Here is a 26,274-nt window from a genome sequence, read left to right as displayed (position 1 = left end):
ATCCTACTTTAATTTGGGTCAGCTGGGATGTTTGGAGAAACATTTACAGCACACAAGTGGAATGTCCCAATGACAGTGACTTGTATATGATGCCACACAAAATGTATGCAACATTAACTCTTTATGCTGGGTATTCTTTATTTTTGTTCTCTACTTGTGTGCTCTAGATTCCGTACTTTTACAGCGTCCAGGAATAGGAATACCAAGTCTGGCCGTGGCGAGGATTGATCACAGTGATTTACCAATGTGTGATTCATTTGCAATGTAGACATGGAGTGGAATGGGTCTCCTCGGCTCTGACTGTTGGTGATGGTGTGCAGCAGCATGGATTACTATGTCAGACTGACTGAGGGACATGAAGCAAGAGGTGCTCATGGGAGAATTTACCACTCGGTCAGGATACAGCAGAGCTGCGAAAGATACGCAGAGCGTTCTCGCCATAGAAGTCTCCAAAAATACTGGAAAAACGAGTTGGGTTTTGATAAAAAGTCACTAATTATAGTGACAAAGTTTATAAGTAAGCAAGAGTGCTTCCCTCATCTTGACCATAACCCCGTTTCACCCCTGTGCTCAACCCCACACTTAACCGTGCCTCACAGTTTAAAGGTGGAGCTTTGGGTAAATAGACAGCATGTTGAGCAGGCGTCAACACTCGTAAATGGCTGCCAAACCGTACAGAAGGACTTCTCCGCATGCAAAAATTAGTCAAAGCAACACTCCATGTATGTGTTGAGTTGATTTTACATAATACCATCCCTCTAATGAATTTTCCTTAATTTTAACTTCCGAAGCACGAGTTTTAGGTAAGTCTTTCTTAAAGTAAAATTATTTGAGAACATTTCCATTATGCACCTTTAATTTTATGATGGTAATATCCAAGACTGACCGTGTCAAAAAAAAAAAGTGCAGCAAATTCAATCTTTTCTCCTTTGCAAACTTAATTTTTCAAAAATGTGATCCCCCTCCCCCACCACATGTAGGATTAACAGAACTTAAAAAATGAACTTACTCGAATAGGAAATAATACAATAATGGACTTTACAGGAAACACCATGGGTGAAAAAGCCCCCCAAAAAACAAATACTGCAATGGTAATGATAACATATTTAAAAATGTTTTTTAATAGGAGTTAGGGGCACAAAGACTGCAGAAGGGACAAAAAAAATAGCTGTTTTTTAGGCATATAAAAATATGACCTGAAGGGGGGAAAAAAAAAAGTCATGAAAATTTCAAATTCACAAAACCTGGTTATATTTAATGCCATAGGCATCAACACGGTAAAATTAAAGCAAAATAAATAATGTAATTTTTTTTTGTGAGAGCAGACAAAACAAACTTCAGAGAAAAGACCAAATCTAAATGCAACATATTTCAAACCCAGTCATATACTGTCCCAATACGACACATTTTAATAGGATTAATTTGAAAAGAATGTGCCTTAATGAGTACTAATCCACTGCAGTACGAGTAGATTTGGCAACAGCAAGCACCTCATCAATCAGCCTAAAGGAGACGTAGACATGGCATTTATTTCTCATAACCCACATTCCTCTATCACTGCCTCCATTAGCATGCAAACCCCATCACTCATCATACAGCAGTCAGAGTCCTCCTTTGGCTTCCACTGTACCCCCTAATAAAAAGGACTGAACAAAATCTATTTCACAGGATTATAATTTGAGACACTTTCTTGCCTTTAGGGTAATACATAGACTATTTTCTCTCCCTTACGTAACACGAGCGAATGGGACAGTGAGGAGATGGAAATTGCGACGTCTCGGTGTGGTGAGGCTATATGAGAAGTGTTTGACAGAATGGAAAGATGGATGATGATGGGACTGAAGTGAAATTAGGCAGTGAGAGCAGAGGTGTCTCCTCAAATGGAGCATTCAGGCTGCCACCTGACTGAGTTGCCAGCTGGTTAAGACTAAGCTCTACCTGATTGATTTTGACTTTACTTTGACATAACAGGGTCGGGGATGTTTGCAAGCAAACTTGATCTGAACGTGGTGTTAATCCTAGATTAAGTATAAAACATGAGGCATAGCTGCCAGCTACAGATCCATGCAAACACATTAACATTTGTATGCCCTGAAAGTCTAAAAGAATTGTTTTGAGCAACAAGACAATTCAAAGTACTTCACATGATTAGAATGAAAATGTAAAAAAAAAAAAGCAAAAACAAAAAACCCATTACATTTCAAAGGCAAAGTAAAGAAAAACAATGATCTCTTAAAATAGACAACACTTCATGATATTTAGTTGTTATTAATTAAAGGCAACTGTAAACAAATAGGACTTTAGTCTTGACTTAAAGAACCAGTGTTTCAGCATTTTTGCAGTTTTCTCGACGTTTGTTTCAGATTGGTATAAAAACTAAATGCTGCTTTTTCCAAGTTTGGTTCTGATTCTGGGGATGCAAGAGTACACTTGAACCAAAAGACCTGAGGGCTGTGGGAGGTTAATACAACATCAACAGATTTTTTTATATATTTTGGTTTTAAACCAACAGGGCTTACTGTGTCATAAATGTTGTCAGGGGGAATAAAATGTCATATAGAATCTATCGGCCAAAACAGGTATCAGAACCAATATCCAAGGATATGTTGATTTTTTTTTTATCTGAAAATATATTTGATCAAATTATTTGTGCAATTTGGGCAGCTTTATGATTATTTTTCACTGAAATTCATTAGAAATATATGTTAAAAACTGAAATGCAACCGTTTTGTATTTCAGATGACATTGGTTCATTTATTTCTACAAAAAAGCAAAAGACAGGGATGGCATTGTAAGGCTTGAAAACAAAATGGGAACACAAACGCATTCCAGACCATATATTTTGAAAAGCTTAGCACTGAAAGTATTGCAAGAATCTCACCCTTCCAATGGCATGTAGACTCGCTAATATAAAGCTGTTTTGTATGACGGATATGTGTTGAACAGCTGTCTCCACTAGCCTATTCCAAAGGCATTAATACATTTGGGTTAAACGTGTATTTTCTTTTTCTTTAATTTTTCAAATTGTACTCATTTTATTATTCAATAGGTTTAATTTATAATCGGTTACAGTCTCTTAATTATTATATTATGAGTATACATTACACATTAACACAAATGATGCAATCAAAAAAGTCTATTTTATTTTCTGGACTTAGATGTTTGTGTCAGATCCTCAAAAGTTTGATATCAAAGTTTCCCAATGATTATTTGATTAATAAGACATTAGGCAATCCAAACAAACATATGCGGCCCTATGTGAAAATATAATTTTTCCTCTTGTTTAATTATAAAATGGATGAATCCAATATTTCCCTAATAGTGGGGCGCTCACTCCCTTCTGAATGCCAAAAAAAGTTTTTTGGCATTCAGATTTAAATACAGACTTTCACATTTGGCTTAGTGAAAGTCTGTATTTAAATCTTGTAAATATTATATGACAGGTTGTCAGTGCTTAAAAAGCTTAATTAAAACTATTCTACAAAGAATAGTGGGACTTTTTTTTAAAGCAATATTTAAGACTAATTACAAATTCATCATGTGTCTGAAAGAAGTTGTGGCCCTCAAAGGTGAAATAACAAATTATTGGGTTTGGAGGGAAATTACTTTTCCACATTGGGCCAGACTGGTTCAGATAGAGCTAACCCCTAAAAAAAAAATAATCATTTGAAAAATGCATTTTGTATTTACAGTATTCTGGTTACCTTTATTTGATCTCATAATTTATTGAATGATATTAAACAATTAAGAATGTAAAAATAAGAAAAAGGAGTCATCTGAAATTAGCTAATTACTTTTTCACGGCATTATATTACTAAGATGAGTTTAAAATTTTAAACGTATGTAAAGGAAAACCTCTGGAAAGCTCAAATTAACCCGTGTTTTAATTTTTACACTCAAAACTCTGTCATTGTCATCATCATCATCATTGCAGTTATAATAGCTACAACCATTCTCCACTGTATGTTTAACATATGTTTTGCTAAATTCTATAATTTAAACAAAACCACAGGTCGGTACAATTCCTCCCCAGACATCTAAACCTGTCCGGTGAACATTTCCCAGCACTCGTTTCAGATGTCTCTTTTTCTTCAGTTCAGCGCATAATGACCGCTGGACATTTGAAATGTCTGGCTATTCACAGATAAATAAAATTTACCCTCCGCCTTTAGGGTTTACTATCACACACCTCTGGATGCATTCAGAGATCAGCAGCACCTCCTCCTCCTCCCCACCACACTCAACACAATGGAACTATCCATCAATTCAGAGAATGTATCCTGTGTTAGTGAAATGGGAGTGCGGTGACAAGCCTGTCTTTCCAGTGACTCTAATCCAGAGTTATGGCAGAGTCTGGCTGTGTTAGTGTTAAATGTATTAGTACACGCCAGCTGTTGCCTGCATGTTCTCATCTCAGATCGGTTCAAAACAACACATCAATCTCTCACCAATATCTGGTGACAACTCAACAGTTGCAATAGATGTATATAGATGTATATCATAGAGTCACTTGCAAATTAAAACAAGTGAGAATTGTATTTATTACAAAAACTACCCATTCACAATGTCATGAGTGCTCTTTCAGTTGGGAGGGGAAATGATAGGAACAGAGGTAAACTTACACTGCAGACGGGCAGAGAAAGGTGAAGCCTGAGATAACTGGAAAGGAATGCTGCCGCAATAAGAAAACACTTCCAAAAGCTCTCCTGCTATCTTCATTAAGTGTACAGAGAACGGTCCCACCAGCGGAAAAAAAAAGAAAAAAAGGAGCAAGGAAGCAAAACGAGATGGATAGCAGCAGCCTCTCCATATGGGGTTAGGAGCTTTCCTGTGTGCTGTCTACAGGAAGCAAGCAGAACAACAGCACAGAAAAAAACAAAACAAGATAAATATATTAACTACTTGCAATCATTTTAAAAGCACACACAGAATACTCTCAGGCCTTCTGTTCAGGTGCAAGAATGCATGTGCCGTCTTTTTTTTTTTAACTCCTACAGTTTTTGTGTGTCTATAGTCAAAAGGGAGATCCACACAAGTTGGGAAGAAAGGAAACACCTTATTCTTGACCGTTTGATTAACAGCTATGTCCTCTGTGCCAAAAGAATCCAACCCCCTGGATGCTGCCCTCCCTTCCCTGAACTCCTCGACAGCCTCCTGAAAGAGCCGGTCTGTGTCACACACTTCTAGGGTTACTCTGCAGATCAAACTGGAGAAGAGAGCAAAAAAAAAAAAAAAGACGATATCCACAGAGACAACAAAGTGAAGAAGGAGAGAAACGAGCAAACGAGGAATTTTAAAATAAAAAACAAATTTAAAAAAAGAGCTGCATAAATTAACGTGGAGGTTAAAAACAACAGTATTTAGGTCAGGTTGTAACCACAAGCTAAGATTTCATTTTAATCTGCAGCTTGTCAAAGAGGTGGTAACAAGCAGAAAACGTTGTGCTTTTGTTAAAGATCTTAGCAAGCGGTGGCTAAATTTGCAGAAGTGATTCTTTTACTTGACCTTGATCATCATGTGGAAAAAAAGTATTGCACTCAGGCTTCTCCCCTCTCCCACTTGTGATCAGTGATTTTAATGCCAACAGCTTAATTGATAAGCAATAATTGAATAAGTATATGCTTACTATGCAGGACAGAAGTGTGTATACAAGATTTTAATAGGATTTAAAAGGATTTAAAAATAAAGAGGCCTCTCTCTAACTTGTGAGCTGGGCAAATTCATCCTTAGAGCACAGCAAATAACATTGGTGTTAATGAGCAGCTGACACACATCTCAACCTCATTAACCCCCTTTTTAGTGGAATATTAAAGCTGCTGTGCAGAAATTTTGAATGGGAGAAAATATGTGTGACTGTCAGGAAAAGTGAATACTGCAGTATCCTAAATGTACTGTTAACTGGGGGTTGAAACTTAAATTATCTTAAATCGGTACAAGGGACAAAAAAAAACAAAAACAAAAAAAAACTTTTGATCAGAAAATCTCTAAAATTGATATTTACCCAAAGGATAAGATGCTTACATGGAATCTCTCGCCAACAGGTTAGAAAACAAAGCTCCCGGTGTTGTCTCAAGATTGCTTGTTTGTTGAGTAATTTCTGTGAGTCCATTCATTCATCCATCTGCTTGTCTGATGTCGGATCACATCGATAACTGGTCCAGGAGAAAAACCCAGACATCCCGCTCCAGTTCATTCTGAATACCAGAAAGCCCACGTGTGTAGAACTTGAGTCTTCCCCAAGTTCTACACACGGTGAGACACATCCAGAAATCCTCTTTAAAGAGTCGTCCTTTTTAGATGCCCAAATCACCCAAATTGATTCCTTTTGACAAGCAGAAGCCATGGCTCCACTCTGAGTTCACCTCAGATGATAGAGTTCCTCATCTTATCAGTAAAGGGACCACCAGACGCCGTGCTGTCTAAATTAATTGGAGAAACCTTTATCCAGAATCACGGTCTTAACCCATCTCATCCTTACCCACGGCTGCCCCACAATGTCCTGTCGTTTCAGCATCACAGTGCCATGATTGGTGATTTGGTGATGAGGTGAGGGAAGACGCAGGCAGACCCAGGATGAAGTGAAGATGATTTAATGATGATAAACACAGGAACACAAGAAGCTGGCAGAATGGACTGGTTAGACACGACGGCACAGGGAAACAGGCTGGTTACATACGACGAGGATCCGACAAGAGACGAAGACAACAGGTGGAACTAAATACACTGGGAGGGTAATCAAAGAAATGAGACACAGGTGGGAACAATCAACAGGGAAGACAGAGACTCACAGTGGAACAGGCTAATAAACACAGAAAAACCTCAAAATAAATACGCAGAAAACACAGATCACAGCACACAGGGCAGGGCTTGTCCACCCTTGCTGGGAGGGAGCTTTTTAATCTACAGCGACCTCTGCCAGGGTTATGGACTCCCCTTCCCTTGACTCCTCAGACTCTGCCTCCTACACAGAGGAAATGGAGGCTGGATTCAGGAGATCCTTAAAAAAGCTTCCTTTCACTGCTTGAAAGTATAAAATATCCTATGTGTCTATTGGAATAAATGACTACCATATTTTCCGGACTATAGAACACACCTTACTATAAACCGCATCTATGAAGTTTTTTTTTTTTTTTTTTGAAACTGGAAACGTACACTGGGCTATAAGCCGCTGATATCTCCGCCACTCTGTTTTTCACAGGGACGCAGCCCTGCGTCTCCAACGCCGAACCATGGATACGTTCATGCCGAGCTTACGTGCAGCGGCTCTATTTCCCTCCTGTACTGCCAGATCGATAGCCTTCAACTTAAAAGCTGAATCATATGAACTTCTTCGTGTTGTTTCCATGAAGAGGGAGTATGCGTTTGAAGAAATTTCTCAGTCGTGCCTGCTGCTAGCATGTGCTTGTTCTAAGAGAAAGAGCACTGTCTTCTTTGATTTCCAAGTTTGACTTCCAATGATTCACTTCCTGCTAAAGTGCCCCCTGGTGGTTAAAGAAAAATCCACAGAAAAGCCGCATGGTTCAAAGTGTGGGACAAATAGTCCGAAAAATATGGGTAAATCAAATGTGAAAACTAATATTAAACTAATGGAAGCAGTCAGTTTGACTATTTGACTAATACATAATTTATACTGGTTTGAGTCGCCAACCATCAATTGGTCCATCATACTGTTTGACTCAGACAATATGGTTCACTCACTTCTGGTCTTGAAAAGCCCAGGTGTCACACTAAAGAGCTCAAATAGTGGATTATACTCTAGGGTCCTGACTCCTCTGCTCCCTACTTCCTCCCAACAGGGAGCAATAGTCGATGTAACTTCCTGCTTGTCCATAAACAAACAGCGCAATCAACTTAAGTCAGGCTGAAAATCCTCTTCTGCCACTTATAGAGGTCAAGAGGTATATACCAGCTATAATTTTACCTGCGCCACTGACAAATTTATGGCCACTCAGTTGTGCTGTATCGCATGTGGAACTAGCAGTTAAGCAAGCTGGTCCTTTTTTCTCACCATATTTTAAGCCTGGCACTCCCCATGAGATAAGAGGGGCAAAAGAACAGGATGGGAAATTCCATATTTGGGAAAATCCTGCTTTTAAAAGGGAAAAGTGTAACAGCCTTGTTATGTGTGTGCGTGTGTGTGTTTTTTAAACTTCAGCTTGAAAAACAGCAATGACTGCTAAGGGTATCAAAACTGCTAATTGCGCTATCGATCAGATCTGCAGAGAGATTTTTTTTTTTTTTTCAATTACGAGTGTTCATCATGCCATCTGCAACAACACTGACCTGGCCCTGTTAACGGCAGACTACAAATGGTCTGTGTAGCATTCTTTCGGCATGATGCCACTGCAAGCAAATACGCGTCTACACAATTATTTAAACAGTACACACTGTTTAAATAACAGGAATCTGTCAATCATCAGTGAAGCAAAAACAAACCCCACATCGCCCACACCACTGAGAAGCCTGCTGCACGGCTGGCTGGGGGAAACTGCCACTCTCTTCGGGGATGTTGGACATGTCTTCATTTGGGTACACACTGATCTAAGATCAGTCCTGCATGTCCAGTCTGCACTTGTGGGACACATAGACGTCAGCTTCAAAGAGCGAGAGGAAATGCCGTGCCCTTCCTGTCGCTCCCAGTCGGACCCAAATGACGTGTTCTTGATGCGATTAAAAGATTACGCATTCAAAAAAGGAAGAAAGGGTACGAGCTGAGGCACATAAAAGTAAGAGAAAGAATAGTACAAATTCAAACAAAAAAAATATATATATATACTGTTTGGTTATGTTCATCAAACAGTGGGCGGTTAAATATGACTAACACTGAATAAACTCTTGGTATTTAAGTTTTTGGCTCACATCACTCCCATGTCCTTCAATTACTCAGGACAATGAGCTTTTTATACAAGCTGGTGGTAGATTCAACTGTAAGGGATTCCCCATCTGTGTCAGAATTTACTTTAAGCCTTCCTCATGGTGTCCAATCAATGTTTAACCACCCATCTGTTTATTTCTTTCTCTTAAGTTTTACTAATGCAATGCCCTGTAAAGTCATCAACCTGAAAATGCATAAAGTATAGCAAAACGGCAACCTACCCACACATGTCTATCAAGACAGGGAACAGAGACTATTAATCAGAGAAAGAATCAAAAGGCCCTCAGTAAAAGAAAGTCTCCTTTGAAAGAAAGCTAAACAAAGTCCTGTTGAAAAGAGAGAATAGGATGTTGAAGAAATACTAACACAGTTCATCAGTTTGAACAGACCATACACCTGGTGAAACATGTTGGTGGCAGCATCATGATGTGGGGATTCATTGCTTCAGTAGGGACAGGAAAGCTGTCCAGAGCTGACATAAAGATGGACAAGCACTGAGTAAAAAGAAATCTACTGAAAGCAGCAACTGATTAAGATTAGCTCACCATCAGGTAAAATGGCAATGCCACACATACAGCCAGAGCTACAATGAAATGATGTTCACCAACGGGTATTTATACGTTAAAATGGCCTATTCAAAGTCAAGACCTTGGTCCAATGGAGAATATGTGGGCAGGGGGAACATAAAGAATAGCTATTCACAAATAGATACCGTGTTTCCCCGATAGTAAGACACCCCCGATTGTAAGACGTATCAGGGGTTTCAGGGGGGTCAGCTAATATAAGCCGTACCCCGAAAGTAAGACATATGTCTTACTTTTCGGGGAAACACCTCTCATCTAGCTGCGCGCCGCCCCCCCTCCATACGTCACCGCGTCTGTCGCCTCCGTCTGATCCAAATGAGCGCCTTTTATAAAACTGTTTTGTGGTGAATACAATACTGTTCAGGTTGTTAATAAATGTTAATTTTATGGTTAAAACAAAAAATTCGACATTTTTTTTCCAATATAAGACATACCCTGAAAGTAAGACATAGTGGGGCTTTTGGGGATAAAAAGAAAGTAAGACACCGTCTTACGTTCGGGGAAATACGGTATATATTATACACAGTAGTATCTTGGCTGTATAAATACAGCCAAGAGCAAATCTTGGCTGTATAAATACAGCCAAGATACTACTGTGTATAATATATACCGTGTTTCCCCGAAAACGCACAGAACCCTCAAGCTCCCAGTCCTCTGGTAGTGGACCCGAGCTCAGAGGATGAAAGAGACCACCCGCAGAGGGTGAGAAGGGGATTTTTTTTTTTTTTTTTTTATTTTACCTACCAGAGTCTGAGCTATAAGAAGAAGCAAAAATTTCACTCGCTAGATGTGTAAAACAAGGGAGAGAAAAAAAAATCATTGCAGTGAATGGTGGCTCTACAAGGAGTCACTTTTCAACTCCCAAAATTACAAAACATGACAAAGTTTAAGGGATGTGAACTTTGTATGACACTACAGCATGAAAAGAGGTAAGACGTTGGTGCTTCCATCATAAGCTTGGAGCTTAGCTGCACAATCTTGTGAAGTTGCATAAGTTTAGGTATCTTTGCGTGAATGAAAACAACTCGTGGGTGGACAGCACTTCTGTCACAGCTCTTGAACACATACATGTCCTTACCCGACTTCTTAATCTTCGGTTTACTTGCCTTCCTCACGTATCTCAGCCCAAAAACGTCACGCCACTGTGACTCCTGCCCCTCCTTTGGCACTGTTTTCCTTCCATGTATCACGCTGCAACAGCTTTGTGCCTTCTTGCTGCAGCTCTCAGGCCACAAAGCCCCCCTCCATTCCTGCTGTTTCCACTGGGGCACTGCACAGAAAAACAGCACTTGGCTCCATCCCAACAATTGGGGCCCACATACCTTCCAATCTCTAGATTAAATAGCACCAGCCTCTGAAGTCCTTCCAGGGGCTAATGGCTTTTGTTGCTGGGAATAATCCACACATCCTCTCCCACATCCTGGGGATCCGCTGGCCTGTTGTGAACCCCGCCTTTGCCCTCTTAATTTCCCTCTCTCATCTCCGTCTTAATCTACCCTTCAATTTCAGTTGACCTCCCAGCCTTCCCATGGCACAGCCCTGCAGTTTTGTGCACTGGTATCCAGAACTGAGCCACCAGTGTTGAAGGGTGGATACAGTCGAGCTCACATTGGACTCAGAACCGTGAACAGTTTTATAGGGGGTCAGTGCAGGTGCTATACTAAGCTTAATGAAGGCCCTAAATCTCTTCTTGGTCATCTGCAGTGAAAAGCGGCCTACCGAGCTAAGGAAAGAAGGAGAACTGCTTGGGAGCCCTCCGCCTAAGGAAACGAAAACATCCATCAGACAGCAGCCCCTGTGTCAGCACTTGAAGTTCATTCAAAGCAAACATAGCGGAGGCAAGTTTTCGCAACACTGGGAAAAGGTTCACTTTGATCAAAGGAAACACTGTATTTTGGTTGAAAACGATGCCCAGACTGTAACCGAGTTTGCCCTCTTTCGTTCAAAATATCTCTGACAAAGACCACTTTTAGCCATGACGTCAGAAAAGCAGAACACAAATTCTGGTCTGAGCTCATATCCTGTCTGGGACACTTTTTCTCGAGGGAGACCAACATGCGAGAAAGAGAAAGGCAGATGGAGGAAAAAATGAAAGACTGTGGTGCAGACCACAGACACTGGGATGTTTAATAGGCCTCTCTAATTACACCGCTTTATCAGTAACATTTAAAATAAAAAGGCCAGGCATCAAGGGCATTTATTTTGCATCAATTTTCAAATTATCTTGATTAACAAGCCTTTAATTGCATCCACACGGAGGCCAAACACAAGCAGAAACAGTTGTGTTGAAAAGAAAGATGTGATTTCCAGAAAAAACTGACAATGTTGTCGGAATGCTGGAGGCTAGATTAAGAAGTTATTGGTTATATATAGAAGTGAAGGGAACAGAATGGAAAATGGGATATCATGAAGGTCCACTTTTCATCTCCTAACATGATGAAAAGTGGAAAAATGAAAGCAACACTGGTGAAGGGCAAAGAGACAGGGATATGAGAAAGGCAGTGATGGTTTTCAAACAAAAAAAAAGACGGCAAAACAAAGCAAAGAATAATGATAAGATGAGGATAAACATACGAAAGGAGCAGGGTGGAAACGTCTACAGCGGTTGATCAGCTTCCAAACCACTTCAACACTAAACAAAACGTCGGGGTCTGGTGTACAGGGATTTTTGGCTTAAAGAATTGCAGACAGAAACAAGAAGTAAAACTTCAAGCTTAAACAGAAATAAGTTGTGCAGAAATGAGCATTGAGAGGACCAATGCTTTAGTGGAAAAAAATACCAAATGGACATATCAAGTGTACAAGTTAAACAAAAATAGAGGAAAATAGTACAATAAATAAAATAAGAAAATAAAGTTTATTTTGGTAAAATGTACCTTTGCACATTTTACTGGAATTTTATAAGACAAAACAACCCAAGCTGGTGAATACTTGTTAAGTGGAGGACAAATGATGCATAGTTTTTTTTTTAGATTTTTACTCATACAATTCAAAGTATGGGGTACATTTTAATCCACCTTTCCTCACTCTAATGTATATAAATATAATCCAGTATAAGGAACTGATATATGAAGTCTGCTAAACAGAGTCCATCTGTGTATGTAATTTAATCTCAGGAAAACCAAATATTGCTACTGCCTCAAGAAAACAGTGTTAGTAAACCTTAAAATCAAGACAGCTTCTAACACAGATACACTTTTTTACAATAATTATACATACACCTATGTAACAATGTCACATTCACTGACTCCTAAATTTAAAAGTGAAATGGCAGATATATATTCTGTCAGTAAACACACTTAGTATGCCAGAAGTACCAAGTTGGAAGCTGTGGCAAGTTGGAATGGAAATGACATCTAAGAAAGGACATAGGCAGAAAGACATTCGGTGAGGTGGATATCTACTAAGCAGAATAAGACAGTGTAAAAAAAAAAAAAAAAGAGTTTGAAAATTAATGTGACAATAAGTGTCTGGAGATTTTTAGAGGAAAAACTCAGCACAAAGTAAGTTTAAAACAAGCACCAGGATGTGTATATTGTATGCAAAATAAAATGTAGAATCTAGTAGTGAAAAATGTGTTGTTTTTTTTACTTTAAATAAAATAAAAATAATTAGCTAAACTAAAGAACTGCCAATAAATAAATAAATAAATCCATATTTCAGCAGCAGATAAAATAACCACATGCACTGTGAAAGGTCTCAGTTAATGCACCCAGATAATTGCCACCTCCACAAATCCCTGATGAAGAGCATTTTCAGTATCTTTTAGCTCACCGAACTCACACAGCAACTTAGCCGTTAAGGTTCACTCTTACTGCTTTTATCACAGCTGTTTACAAATGCTGAAGGTAGTGGCGTTCAGTTAAAAAAAAAGGCCATTAAATCCCCCTGTAAACAAACCACCATGCACTATTTAGCAAACCATTTTGTTAATAGCTGGTAAACATTCTGTAGCACTGAGCAGTTATGAGTCAGATATTCCCCTCAGGAATCAACGAAGGCCAAAAAAAAAAAAAAAAAGAGACACTTGAGATTATATCTATATTAGTCGACAACATCACAATTCAAACTCTTGTCTGACAACATTAGCCTGTGTCTGCCGAACATAGGCTAATACGGATAATACGACGATCTCAGCAGATAAAGTTCTGCTTTTCCAAAGTCCCAAAACAACTTAAAAAAAATTAACGTAAAAGACTTTAGTAGAATTGTGATTTTTTTTATTTTTTTTTATCAGTTCTTAAAGGAACACAGTGGCCATATTAAGCAAGCTTAGTGGTTTGGCTTTGAGATTCCCCTTCTGTCAAGGAGCTCTGCCGCGTTTCTTTCTGCACAACTAATAACAAGGATGCAAAAGATTACTGTAAACCTTTATTTCCCCTTGGCTTCAGAGTCTGTAATTTCATGTGCAGATACATTGGTGGTTGGAAGTTTCTATTTACTTACCAGTGACATGGATACAAGTGAAATAAAACTTGAATAAAAGGTGACAAAAAATATATATATAAACCAATTATAATTTGGTGTAGATTTTATCCTGTAGACAATGGGTTATAAACAATGCATACAGGCTTAAACACCTGCAGTAATACAAGTAAAAGTCCCCTAACAGAGAAGCCATGTACTTTTTATAACCATTAACTAGTTTTAGTTGAGTTCTGTCTGATATTTAACCAGTCCTTTTGGCAGGAAATGTACAGTTCGTTAAATTCTGTCAGTTTTCTGTTTTATCAGTTAAGCAACAAGTTTAAAAAGAAAAAGGAAAAGATAAATGGAAAAATGAGGGGCACGGAAGAAATTCAACAAAAAAGAATGGCAACTTAGGAAGAATGCAACATACAATGAAGGAATGATAAGAGGAAAAGAGGAAGAACACAAAAAACAAGATTCAGGTCACGAAGAAGAAAGGTCCGACAAGGATGGCACGAAAGACACAAGGTGGGATAGCAATACGAACAGAAAGCAAAGAAGGAATGAAGGAACAAGAAATGAGAGAAGGAAAGAAACAAAGGTTTGAAAGGAAAAGAATAAAACTCTGGTCTGGTTTCCATACGGTTTTTCTCAGTTTCATTCGTATCCCTAACTCGAAAATAATGACGGTGTAGGAATGAAACCAATACAATCAACCTCATATACCAGCGTACTACCTGCTCATGTTAAATTTCTGCCATTTCTCTTTGTCTAATCAAAGACAGACAAGTGAATACCTGGCCATGCCAAGACTGGAGAACCCTGCTGGGACGATGAGGACGTCAAGACGGGGAAAAGGGTGAACTCCTAGAACAGCATGGGCTGCAGCCAAGCATCGAGGCAGCAGCTTGAGGATTCCCATCTGCCAAAAAACACAAATTACGTTAACCATAGGAGCAAAACAACAACAACAAAAAATACATTCAAACCCAAGCTTCTCTCAGTCTTAATTGTGTTAACAAAATGATACATGAGATATGCAAAAAGCTTGCAAATATGCTGTACTTCTTCACCACCGCCTTTTACTTAAGTTTTGTAAAACATTGTGTCAAGTCAGCTCCACTGATTTGTGTACGAGAAGAATGTTTCAAATTAGTGTGTTAAATGAGTAACATTTGTGCTGATGGGATAAAAGTAAAAAAAAAAAAACACATGACACTCTGACATAAACATTAACCAACAGTAACAGACCTTAATCTTTTAAAGTCTAATTAGCCGAAGTCTCAAAGCTGAGTTGTCGGAACCCCACCTGGGCCTTCTGGAGCAGGCAGGCAGGGCTAAATACACGGTGTGGAACCACCCGCTGGGACCAAGCAGACCGTTCAGTAAACCGACAAGGGTAGTCGCCATGGGAACAAGAGATGCCGTCATCTTCCATGCCTGAATAATCAGTTAAAGAGAGCTCCTTATGCCCAAGGGAAGAGTGACAGAATGCAGAGTCTGAGTTGGTGGCCTTGTCTCTGCTGAGGTAGATAAAAACAAAGGGCGGAGAAAAAAAAAAATTTAAAAATTAATAACCGTTTCTTTGGATTTATCATTTTAAGTATACACAAATCTGGAAGTGATGCAACTCATTATGTGGAATTTTTCTTTCAAAATAATTAAAGAAACACTTGCAGCCTCTTGCAAATGTATTCATACTACTTAGAGTTTTAAAAGGTGATCACATAACAACCAGAGACATCAATGTTTTCATTGGGATTTCATCTGACAGACCAACACAAACAAGTGTGTTATTCATTGTAAAGTGAAAGAAAAGAGATATGGTTTAAATTTTTTTTTATTTAAAATAAAATCAGGACGGCGTTATATGTATTTCAGCTCTTGTGGGACATCATCACTTTGTAGAACCACCTTTCTGGTTTGACTGGAATATTCTAACACATGACTATTGGCACGATCCAAACCTTTTCCCTGCAGCTTTATCTTTGGTATCCTGGCCAAAACTCAAATTCTTTTGCAGCACCTAACAGATTTCCTTGCATTATTGCCCTATATTTAGCTCCGTCCATCTTCTCAATAACTGAGGAAAGCGTCTTAGTCCTTGCTGAAATCAAGTATTCTCACAGTGTAAAGCCTCTACCACCCTGTTTTACTGTGAGGGTGGTGTTCAGGATCAAATGTAGTTTTATTTTTCCCTGCATTTAGTGTTCCATAAGAAGGTCAAGAAGTTTCATACTCATCTCATCGAACCTCAGAAGTTTCTTCCATCAGTTTGTCCCAATATGTCTTTTAGCGAACTGTAAACAGGACTTCTTGCATTTTTTTTTGTTTTTGTTTTGTTTTTTTCAGATTTGACAATGGCTTTCTTTTTATCACTCTTTCATAAAGGCCAGATTTGAGAAACACCAAGCGACTAACAGTAGTCTTGTCAACACATTTTGCTACCTGAGCTGCTTCTTGGAAAGAGCTACTGTTGGTGATGGACTACTCAATGAGATGCCAAGGAGTTAGACAGTGTAATGTTGCCACTACAAATGCTTCATCATTTATTAGATGACTTCCAGTAACAAGTGATTATTCTAGATTATAAGTGGCAATGTCAAAGCAAAGGGAGCCAAATAGAACTGAATGTCAGCCTTTTCAGATTTTTAATTTTAAAAACATTTTGAATATCTTTTTTTTTTTCCTTGTACTGTGCAATTATGCTATAATTTGTGATGGTCTTTCAGATAAATTCAAAATAAGATGAATTTAAGTGTGTGGTATTTTGACAAAGTATGGGAAGAGTGTCAGGGGTATGAATACTTTTGCATGAAGTCAAACCACAAATATGTCAAAATATTTAAGTGCTGACATGCAATCTCATTCACCCTAACCCAATATTCACCACTTACTCCGTCCTCGTACTCAGGAACTTTCCATTGGTACCGAGCTACAGCCAAGTTTCCTTCCAGCCATTCAATGAGCATAAAGACGTCCCTTGTACAGACTCTGTGCTATGGCTACGTTTTTACTGGAGGAAAAACCATGAGTAGAGGCGGAGGATTACTGGAAACTACTGGCAGACTTGCCAACCTGCCAGCCAGTGGAGAGGGAAACACCGGCACAGCCCTGCCCTGCACAGTGGGAATTGGACCTGACTAATGGTTCCAACCTACACTTTATTTCCTGTACTGCTATAAAAAAATATGATGTCTTTAGTTGTTTTTTTTTTTCTCTCCAAAGATAATTTCCCCTAGCCAGCAAATGCAATGATCTGCAGCTCCACCTTTAACCCATTTCTCATAAAAAGCCAATTATGTTCTGAACACTATCCATCACCCTAACTTCAACTGAACCATTTTTGGTCTGGTGAGAGGGAAAGTTTCAACAAGGAATGCTGAAGGCCAGACTTGGGTTAATAGCAGTCTGGAGAAGAGGAGGTCCTACAACAAGAAAAGGACACAGGAAAACCATTAAAATACCTGTCAATCTGACATGGAGCGCCTCTTACTACTTCACCAGGAGACTTTGCAAGTTCTGACACAAGCTCAGCCTTGAGGCAGCTGCAGCCCACCCCGCCTTCAACCTCGTTTTCCAGAGCTGAAGGAGTCTCTGTAGGAACCCGGCACCAGTGTCCCACAGCCAAAGTGAAAGTGGACGCAGGCATGGGCATTGTGACGTAATAGTTCCAGGTGAGGAAATCTAAAGATGTACAATAAACAAAAATATCCACAGTTACAAAGTATAAAAGAACTAATGTACAAACATATGAACATTTGCTCATTTTACCATTTTTTTAATACATGTTCAGTTCAGATTTTGCTACACGTTTTCAATCGTCTGCCATCATTCAAAATATTAAATGATACACATTAGGGGATGTGAATAGTTTGTGATGTTGATGGAAAAAAAAACAAATTCCATGTAGGTGCATGTTTTATCTTGAAATTTCAGGTTGTAAAACATGCACAGGGTTGAAAAGTCTGTTTAAGTCACTAACGGTTCTTCACTAACACTAAGAGTTCTTCAACTGCTTTTATCAACTAAATCTAAATCTATAAAGACTTGTTGATTTTATTGGGAGCAGTCATGGTCATGCTGTCTTATAGCTGCTGGGAGGAAGGATCTGCAATAATGCAGATCCAAACAACTTCAACAAATACTTTTGCAAGAGACTGCAAGGAGTGACATATTTCACCACACAATTAACAAACATTTCAGATTATTAAAATGAGTTTGACTTCTCCTGGGTCTCAAAGCTTACGTGTGTCCCCGTCCTCCGCTGGAACAGCCTCCTCCTCCCCGCTCATCAACACCACACAGTCACTGGGGGCCCGTACCCTCGCCTGCCACGTTGACATGGCAACAGGAGGCTCCTGGCAGGGGAAGAGGGCCCGGTTGTTGATGGGAGAGCCGGCGGTGTAAACACACTCCCTGGAAGGGTAAACAAAGGTAAATTATAAACAAACCTCCTTTCAGGACAACAAAACTCACACGAGCAATGAAAACCTCCCGTCTCTGAAGAAGATAGTTTGCAAACTGCCTGAGGTGTTTTATTTTTTTGTTTTTTTTTTGTTGTTTTGTGAATTAATGAATGAATAATATCTTTAACATGGTTGTGTTAGAATGCGATTTAAGAAGCACAGAAGCAAACCTGTTGTCCTGGTCCTTGGTCCACCTCACTGAGCCTCCCAGTGTTCTTGTCATGTAGTAGATCCTAATAATACGGGGGAAGTCCTGCGAAGTTGTGACCCCCATTTTTTTCACCTGCAAACTCCAGCGATCTGTGTGAAAGTGAAGCGAGTTGCCCTTCTGGATGCCAGGGCTCCGGCTGCACAGTGAAAAGAGCCGATGCTTTTCCTTCCAATGGGAAGAGGGCATGGAGAAAAGGTGCTGAATAAAACCTGCTTGTGAGTCCACTGAAATATCTTCAGATGCAGCCGTCAGGGGAAAACCCAATGCCGCAGATACAGAATCAGTGTCCACCTCTTCCACCTTTGACACTTCAAGGTCACAGCAGTCCAGCACTAAGGTGAAATCCTCAGCATTGGAGCTCTGAAATAAATCTGAACCCTGAGTGTCACTTCCAAACTTTGTACCTTCCTCATTGGGTTCCTGCCTTGCACCATCTCCAGTTTCAGGTCCAATATCAGCCTTAGTTTTAGCCATCTCAGCAGAGCAAGGCTCAAGGAACAGAACAATACTACCACTGATGATCTTCTTGTCAAAACAAACGGTTAGGTCCAATACGTAATGTCTGACAAGTATGTGGTTAGTATTGGCTCTGAGAGGAAGGTCGTCTGTGTCCGGATTAAGCTCCCCATCTGGCTCCATGTCACTGAAATTAGGTCAAGGTGGAGCAGAAGTTGGCTAAATCAGAACATAAGAACACAGTGGACATATTAAGCTTCTGTTTTTGTTAAAAAAAAAAATAAAAATTGTCTACATCTCCAAATAACCTATCTTTTAGATACGTCTCTGCTCCAACACACCTGGATCAAATGAATGGATCATTACCAGGCCTCTCCTGAGTCAAATGACAGGCTGACAGACTGATGAGGTAATTCTGCCATTGGTTCAGATGTTTAAAAGAAGAGATGCATCTAAAGGTTCAAGGATAGTAGCTCTGTATGACTGGAGTTGGGCACCTCTAAACTAGTGAAATAAGGTTTGATTTATAAATGGATATAATAGAAAAGAATACCCTTTATTGTTTCACAGTGCTAAAATTCACATGTCACACCAGCTAAAGTAGATGGGTGAATGCATATTCACACAAAAAATTATATATATATATATATATATATATATATATATATAATAGACATTTACTACATAAAAAATAATCTCACCATCTTTGTTTTCTGTTGGATTTAAAACTACTAACTCTTTATTAAGGCACTTTTTTTTAACATTTCTGACCAATAATTAGTTCTGGAATAAAAATCTATGGCAAATATTGTTAGTATTTGCCATATAATAGAATATGTATTATTATCCCGTAGGCAGTGACTCCCAAACCTGGTACCACTGCCTTGTACGTCTTAGATGCGTTTCTGTCCCAGAACACCTTATTCAAATGACTACGAAACCTCTAATAAATGCCGCAGAAGCCTGTTAATCACCCATTCAATTAAGGCGGTTGTTTGGAAGATAGGAAACGCCTAAAATATGCATAACAGGGGCACCGAACTTGACTAGGGGGTTGAATAAAAAAATGCACACCACACCTTTCAGATTGTAATGTGAAAACGTTTCAAAAACTACATATCATTCAACCTCTACTTCTCGAAATACTTCCCTTTGGGTTTGTCAATGTCCGACAACACAAAATCCCATTAAAAATGCATTAAAGATAGTGGCTGTAACGTGACGACATATGTGAAAAAGTTCACAAGCTTTATGGCTTATGTGCGGAAATAAAAAATAAAAACGAAACACGCTACCTTGTTAGGGTTTGCACAAAATCACAAAAGACTTCTTTGTCAGCATTACGGCTAAAACAGGAACTACATATGATTGTGTGGAGACTAAACAGTGAAGTTACCTGCTGATAAAAAGCTAACTTTACATCACAAACCGGTCATTTATGGCATAAGTTCACAGAACTGGAACTGTTGAGACTCTAAAGCTTTATTCGCTCCCCCTCTACATAAGGGTGCACAGCAATAATTTGCAAACAACTGCTAACATACCGCAGAGAACAACAAGAAAGCGCTTATCGTTCAAGACTTCTACTACCGAGCAGTCAAACCTGTCGAAGTCCAGCAGTGATGTCGTCACTATAAAGCGACAGCAGCAGATTTTGTAGTTCCACGGCATAAGTCTCGTCTTGTAGTTCTAACTTACATAGCACTTCAAGGATACCCAAAAAACATATAAAATCGCATCTAAATCATTCAACAAAAGAAATCTTGTTTTAACATTTTTGTTTGTATTGCATCAGGTCAGTATTTTTATTTTTAATTGGGAAATAATCAGTTGAAACAAAAAACTAAAATCAATGACAGATTCATAAGAGTTTGGATAGGTGATGCAATTATATTTCTGTCCAGCTTCTGACAGCTTTCACATATTTTTCACAAATACAAAATCCTACTGATTGCCCAACTAAAACTACAAATGTCCCCAGATCTGAGAATAATATACATTTATTATGTGCTACAGGCTGCAATCATTAAACAAAAATGAAAATAAATAAATAAATAAAAAATGTCCCCAGATCTGAGAATAATATACATTTACTATGTGCTACAGGCTACAATCATTAAATAAAAATGAAAAAAATATATATATTAAAAATTGTTTTTGCCATCAATAGCCAATATTTATTAAATGATTGCTAATTTGCTTAGTTTCAATCAACTTGATACACTTAAATTATTTACTGATGTATTTAGTAGTAGGTCATGCTCCTTTTAATACTGTGTTTTTTTATAACACTAAAACATTTGATCTAGAGTAATTTTTAGTGCAGAACTCAAAATGCTTTTATACCAACAAACTGGACATTATAGAAAGAAAATAAATATGCATATGTTAAATTTATTAACTTTCTGCGTAAGGATTGTGCTTAACAGAGGTTCCTAATTTAGTAAAACAAACAGTATGAACAAATACACAACAGATTTGAATGCCACAAATTTATCTTACAACACACATTTAGATTAGTTCAAAAATAGAAATGCACTTTAATACTTAGTTGATACAGCAAGTTCCATGACTTTGTTTTACTAAGCCATTAAAAAAAATCTAACAGCTAATAAATACAATCAACTGAGCAATGATAATGTATTTGAAATGTATTTCTATTTATGAAAAATAAACACATTTACATTAAATACATTGTGACCTAGAACATAAAACTAACAGGTTGAGCAGTCATGTATGTAAATAAGATTAGCAAAATTTCCTGTTCAAAAGCAGGTATTGCAAATCTTTACTGAAAGAGTATTTCAGCATAGCCTGTGCTGGCTGGATTTTCAAAAATATTGCAATTCTTCTGAAGTTTCTCATTTAAGATACAAAGAAACGCTTTAAATTTGGCACTGGAACTGCTACATACACAAAAAAATTGCTATCAAATAAAATGCAAAACACTTTTTAATTTTTGTAAGTGGAACTATATACAAAAAAAAGTGGCTTTCATGCATCTGCGAACTGCAGTTTAGACCTCAGAGAGGATTTCCTGCTCCTGTTTGTTCATTAAATGCTGGATGTCCAGAAGTAAGGAAGCAAGACAAGGATACAAGCAAACGCAGAAATTTGTACATGTTTCTCCAGTGCATAATCCATCCAGTTCAAATAATTGCTGCTTAAACTAAAAAAACGCCATGCATAGAAACCCAGAAGTTCTGTAGTGCCAACCAGAACTGTTGATCACTAAAAACTCTTATTCTGTGCCATATGTAAATCAGCATGTTCATTCAGAGATGTACATACATACAAGACACAATAATTAACAGAATATACACAGTATGAACACTGGGGTCAGTAAAAGAGCTTTGCTGACCAGGAGAAAATGTTTGCAGCATTATCAGGACTTGATTTTACAGTGAAATATTTAAAAAGCTTTTGGTCAGGATAACCATTTATCCTTTTTTCTGTGCTCTGTTCTTATACAGCATACATAACATTACAAAAGTGGTCATGCATGTATGCACAATGCTGAATTTACAAAAAAAAAAGAAAATAAAAGTTGAGTCCTCCATGTTGACACGCCTTTTTCCTCATTTTTTCCAAGGTGTCACCAGCAGATCTTTTCAGCTCATCTTCTTTTATGCCTTAGACTTTGTGACAATTTCCCTCTCCTTTCTGCAGCACTTCCCAACAAACTGAGGCACCTCAGGAGTTTTCCTCCAGAGTTCTGCGGAAACTCAGACGCTTGAAAGAGTCCCTGGACAATGGATCAGAAAAGACATGAAAAATGTGAATACAACAAGGAATAATATTAGTAAGGATTACAAAGTAAAGCAAATATAATGGGATTTATAAAGTTGTGCAATATCAGTTCATAGAAAGGCCATACTAATATACATTTCTTGCAAAAGGTTTATTTTATTATTTTTGAAAATGTCCTCTCTTTAACTTCTCTAAATACAGCCAGAGGGAAAAATGAGGAATCACATTTTTATGTTTATCAGGAGAATATTCTAATTTTAGCACATTTAAACCAGGCAGTTTGCTAATAGAAACTGTCTCATAGATGCTGTTTAATGACATGCACAGAAACCAACCTGAATTTTAGTGAAAGATCTACTAAGCTCATGATGATTAAAAATACCTAATGAGTGGCAGTCTTTACTGAAGCTGTGCTTGAAAGTAATTTGGTATTGACGCAGAATCTCAACAAGTTGGCATTATTGGTGAAAATACATTAAACTCTTGAAATAAAATGTCTGTCTTTATTCCTTTGTTACAAATAAAAATTAAAAAAAATAAATAAATAAATTAAAAAAACGCTTGCTTGGCTCACCTGTTCTCCAGCCGAGGCCTGACGATGGGTTTGTAAAGCTCGGGAATCTTTCTCTCCAACATGGGCCTCAGGTTTTCTCTCAGGCGGTTGTAGTTCTTCTTCAGCTCCTGCTGGTACTCCTTCTGGTCTGATGTGATTAAGTACTTGTTCTTCTCAACAGCCTCACCACACCTACAAGATAAAGAGCAAAACAATGTGAGACAGCTGTCACAAGCAAAATTTGGTTCCACAGCATGAAATGAAAAACAAGTTCATTCACTACTGCATTTTTTTTAATATAAAATAACTTTAAAGCTAAAAGGAGCTCCAGAAGTAATCCTGAGCAGCCGATCTATTCATAATCCCCTCTCTCCCACTCAAACCTTCAAGAATAACTGCAGTGTTCCATGCTAACAATGTCCTGTAACTACTTGACATAAATCTGAGTCCTTTCCACACCAGATCTCTAAATGGGTTTCCAGTTTATTAGACTCTTGGGAATTTCCATATGTTGATTGGATTCCTTCCAAGTACTCCTGCTGAAATGTGAAACAGACCGCGCATGACCCAGAGCAAAGTTAAACAGAGCAGAGGAAAAACAACTAACCAACAAATAAAACATTCTGGCCTCCCTCATGTGCTAGAAAAAGGACAAAGCCTTGTTATGAAGGAAAGCACTAAAAGGATCTGGAGCAGAGAGGGAGTGTGTGGTTTCTCTCCACAGTGCTCTATCACGACATGTCTTAACGGCCAACATACAGAGCCCGACGTAGGAAATAAGAAAGAAGGCGCTGATTGCAAACACATGTCTGTGTTTATCTCTTAGCTTTTAATGAAGGTAATATGGAAACTCTAGGGTTGCGTAAGAATGTTCAGTAAAAGCGGTAATGATGGTAGAGTCACAAAACATCTGCTGGTGTTTGACTGACTGACTGACTAAACAACGTTCCATCTGATGAACATTTTAGATATTTGGCATCACTCTGCCAAGTAAATCAAAAGATAAGGATGGTCTTTTACAGTAAAATCTGCTTGCACAAGTTCAGACATCATCCTTGTGTTTTCCTAGGCGACATTATAAAAAAATAAATAAAAAAAAATCTCCAGCACTGCAAGCACACAATCAAAATCAAGATTGAGGAAAAGTGCATTTGAAAAGTATTTATACTCCATCAACTCGTTTTCAGTTAAATTTGTACCCGTTCGTCTTAGCAAAACGGCTTCAGCCCAGTCAGACTGAATACACAGTGTGTGTTTTCAAGTCATGCTACAAATCTTACGAGGATCTGGACTTTGACTGGGCAGTTTTAGTATTTGCATATATTTTGAAGACAACTATTTGACTCGGTGTGTATGTGGAGGGTTCTTGCCCTGCTGTAAGGTGATCTGTTGCCCCAGTCTGAAGTCTTTTGAAGCTTCCTACAAGGTTTTGCTCCTGAGCTGCTGCATATTCGGCCTCTTGGCTGCTTCTCTGATTAATGCTCTCCCAGACTGGGACTCTGGGATTCTTTATGATGCTTTATTTGTTCACAAATGTTGCGTACCCAGAAGAATTCGAACCCTTCAAAAAATAAAAGCGCTACTCATACCGAGATCAAATTGCACACAGCAGGGCTTGATTTACTAATCATAGTGAAGGCAATTATATTTTTTAAGTCAATAGCATTAAGTCTGAAAGAAAAGTCATTTTATTGCATTATGCGTCAAACATCATCCTCCAGCTTAATAGCTTAATGCCAAAGGCAGTTTACAAACCAGTCACAGCAACACAAAGCTCGAGATAGGCAGGCCCATACTCATTAATCAATCAACCCCCCTCTAAAAACCCGGTTGTTTAAGTCCTAATCTCTACAATTATGTATTTTACAAGAGCAGGTTAGAACAAGTTTGTGCTTTTAAGAGGCACCGAGGAGAAGAAGTGAAGCAGCTTTTGACTTTTTAATGGGAAACAAAAAAAACATGTTGCCTTTGCTTATTAGCTAAGGGAGAAATGCTACTTTCTGGATCATAGTGGGCATGTGATCATCTTTTTGCTACCAGTTTCATTTAAATGTTTGTTTTTTCTATTTGCATACACTTGTAATTTAAATACAACTTATAATTTATAAGTATTTTTATATCTAAAGGTGGTTTTATAACTCATAATTTCACACACAGTTAATCCGATATAGTACCGTTCACTGTGCGATGGATGGACATTTTGTTTAAGGTGCAAAACATTAAATCTATTGGGAAGTAAAAGTAATACAACAAAACTAAGAGCAGCTTTTTGTTGTTGAAGATTAGGATACTAATCATATGCTGTCTTGTTTGGATTTGGATCTAAAATAGAAAAATAAACCTTTCTGAAATTAGTGTAAATATTTGCCAACCTGCTTGTAGCAATCAAGGCAGCTGGATGCAACATGTTGGTTGGAAAAATGTAAACCATCTTTAGGAAAGAAATCACATGCACAGGAGATGAGTGGCCAGAAACACAAACATGAAGACACCCGTGCACAAACATCCACGGTGTCGCTCTGACACCAGCAGGAAGGTTAAGATTGCATTTAGGATATACAAAATATAGGAAAACTCTACATTTTAACTCAATTTGAAATAGTCTGAACAAAACCAGAACCCTTCAGAGACATTGAAACCTCTGGCAAAGATGTGTAAAAACTCTTACAATATATTATTATTTTTTTTTTTTACTTCAGCAGCATAATCTCACACTGAACATTTTTAAAGAATTCAGCCTTGACTTTCAGAAACGTTCACCAGGGGAGGAGTTCAGCCACTGTTTATAGTCACTATTCAAAATTTTAGAGATCTTGGCATTTCAAAAGGCATATATATGTGTGTCTACTAAAGATATGTAATTTTTGAAAATCTTGCGATTGTGACAATATTGGTGAATACTGCAATGACGATAATCACAAGATGTGTTTTTTCTTCCTTCCCCTCATTCTATTCTATACTTCCAT

The 26,274-nt window shown here is 38.3% G+C and overlaps 2 protein-coding genes and 1 long non-coding RNA gene across 11 annotated transcripts in view; 1 reads left to right on the top strand and 2 right to left on the bottom strand.

The window, feature by feature from the left end:
- LOC107835818 (uncharacterized) overlaps positions 1-14,726 on the top strand; it is a 43,085-nt gene extending 28,359 nt beyond the window's left edge. The window contains exon 3 of the long non-coding RNA XR_001661645.1: positions 14,651-14,726. This is a non-coding gene — a long non-coding RNA (uncharacterized LOC107835818). The remainder of the gene's footprint in view (positions 1-14,650) is intronic.
- Positions 1-20,674, bottom strand: part of aopep (aminopeptidase O (putative)) — a 93,306-nt gene extending 72,632 nt beyond the window's left edge. For 2 of the 5 annotated variants that reach the window (XM_007548179.2, XM_016669532.1), the window contains exons 1-6: positions 20,550-20,653; positions 18,509-19,224; positions 18,119-18,288; positions 17,337-17,556; positions 15,179-15,392; positions 14,667-14,791 (exon numbers count right to left, since the gene is read on the bottom strand). In XM_007548179.2, the coding sequence (XP_007548241.1) occupies positions 14,667-14,791; positions 15,179-15,392; positions 17,337-17,556; positions 18,119-18,288; positions 18,509-19,188 (1,409 nt within the window). In that variant the 5' untranslated portion in view covers positions 19,189-19,224; positions 20,550-20,653. The other 3 variants (XM_016669534.1, XM_016669533.1, XM_016669531.1) reach the window with 3 other exon arrangements.
- A 705-nt stretch (positions 20,675-21,379) lies between these two features.
- dock8 (dedicator of cytokinesis 8) overlaps positions 21,380-26,274 on the bottom strand; it is a 65,651-nt gene continuing 60,756 nt past the window's right edge. For all 5 annotated transcript variants that reach the window (XM_016669528.1, XM_016669529.1, XM_007548168.2 and 2 more), the window contains 2 exons: positions 23,330-23,500; positions 21,380-22,750 (listed from right to left, as the gene is read on the bottom strand). In XM_016669528.1, coding sequence (XP_016525014.1) covers positions 22,699-22,750; positions 23,330-23,500 — 223 coding nt within the window. In that variant the 3' untranslated portion in view covers positions 21,380-22,698. The remainder of the gene's footprint in view (positions 22,751-23,329; positions 23,501-26,274) is intronic.

The sequence above is a fragment of the Poecilia formosa genome, unplaced genomic scaffold (genome assembly GCF_000485575.1).
Source record: "Poecilia formosa unplaced genomic scaffold, Poecilia_formosa-5.1.2 Scaffold25, whole genome shotgun sequence".
Lineage (NCBI taxonomy): Eukaryota > Metazoa > Chordata > Actinopteri > Cyprinodontiformes > Poeciliidae > Poecilia > Poecilia formosa.
This window is presented reverse-complemented; position numbering and strand designations above follow the sequence as displayed.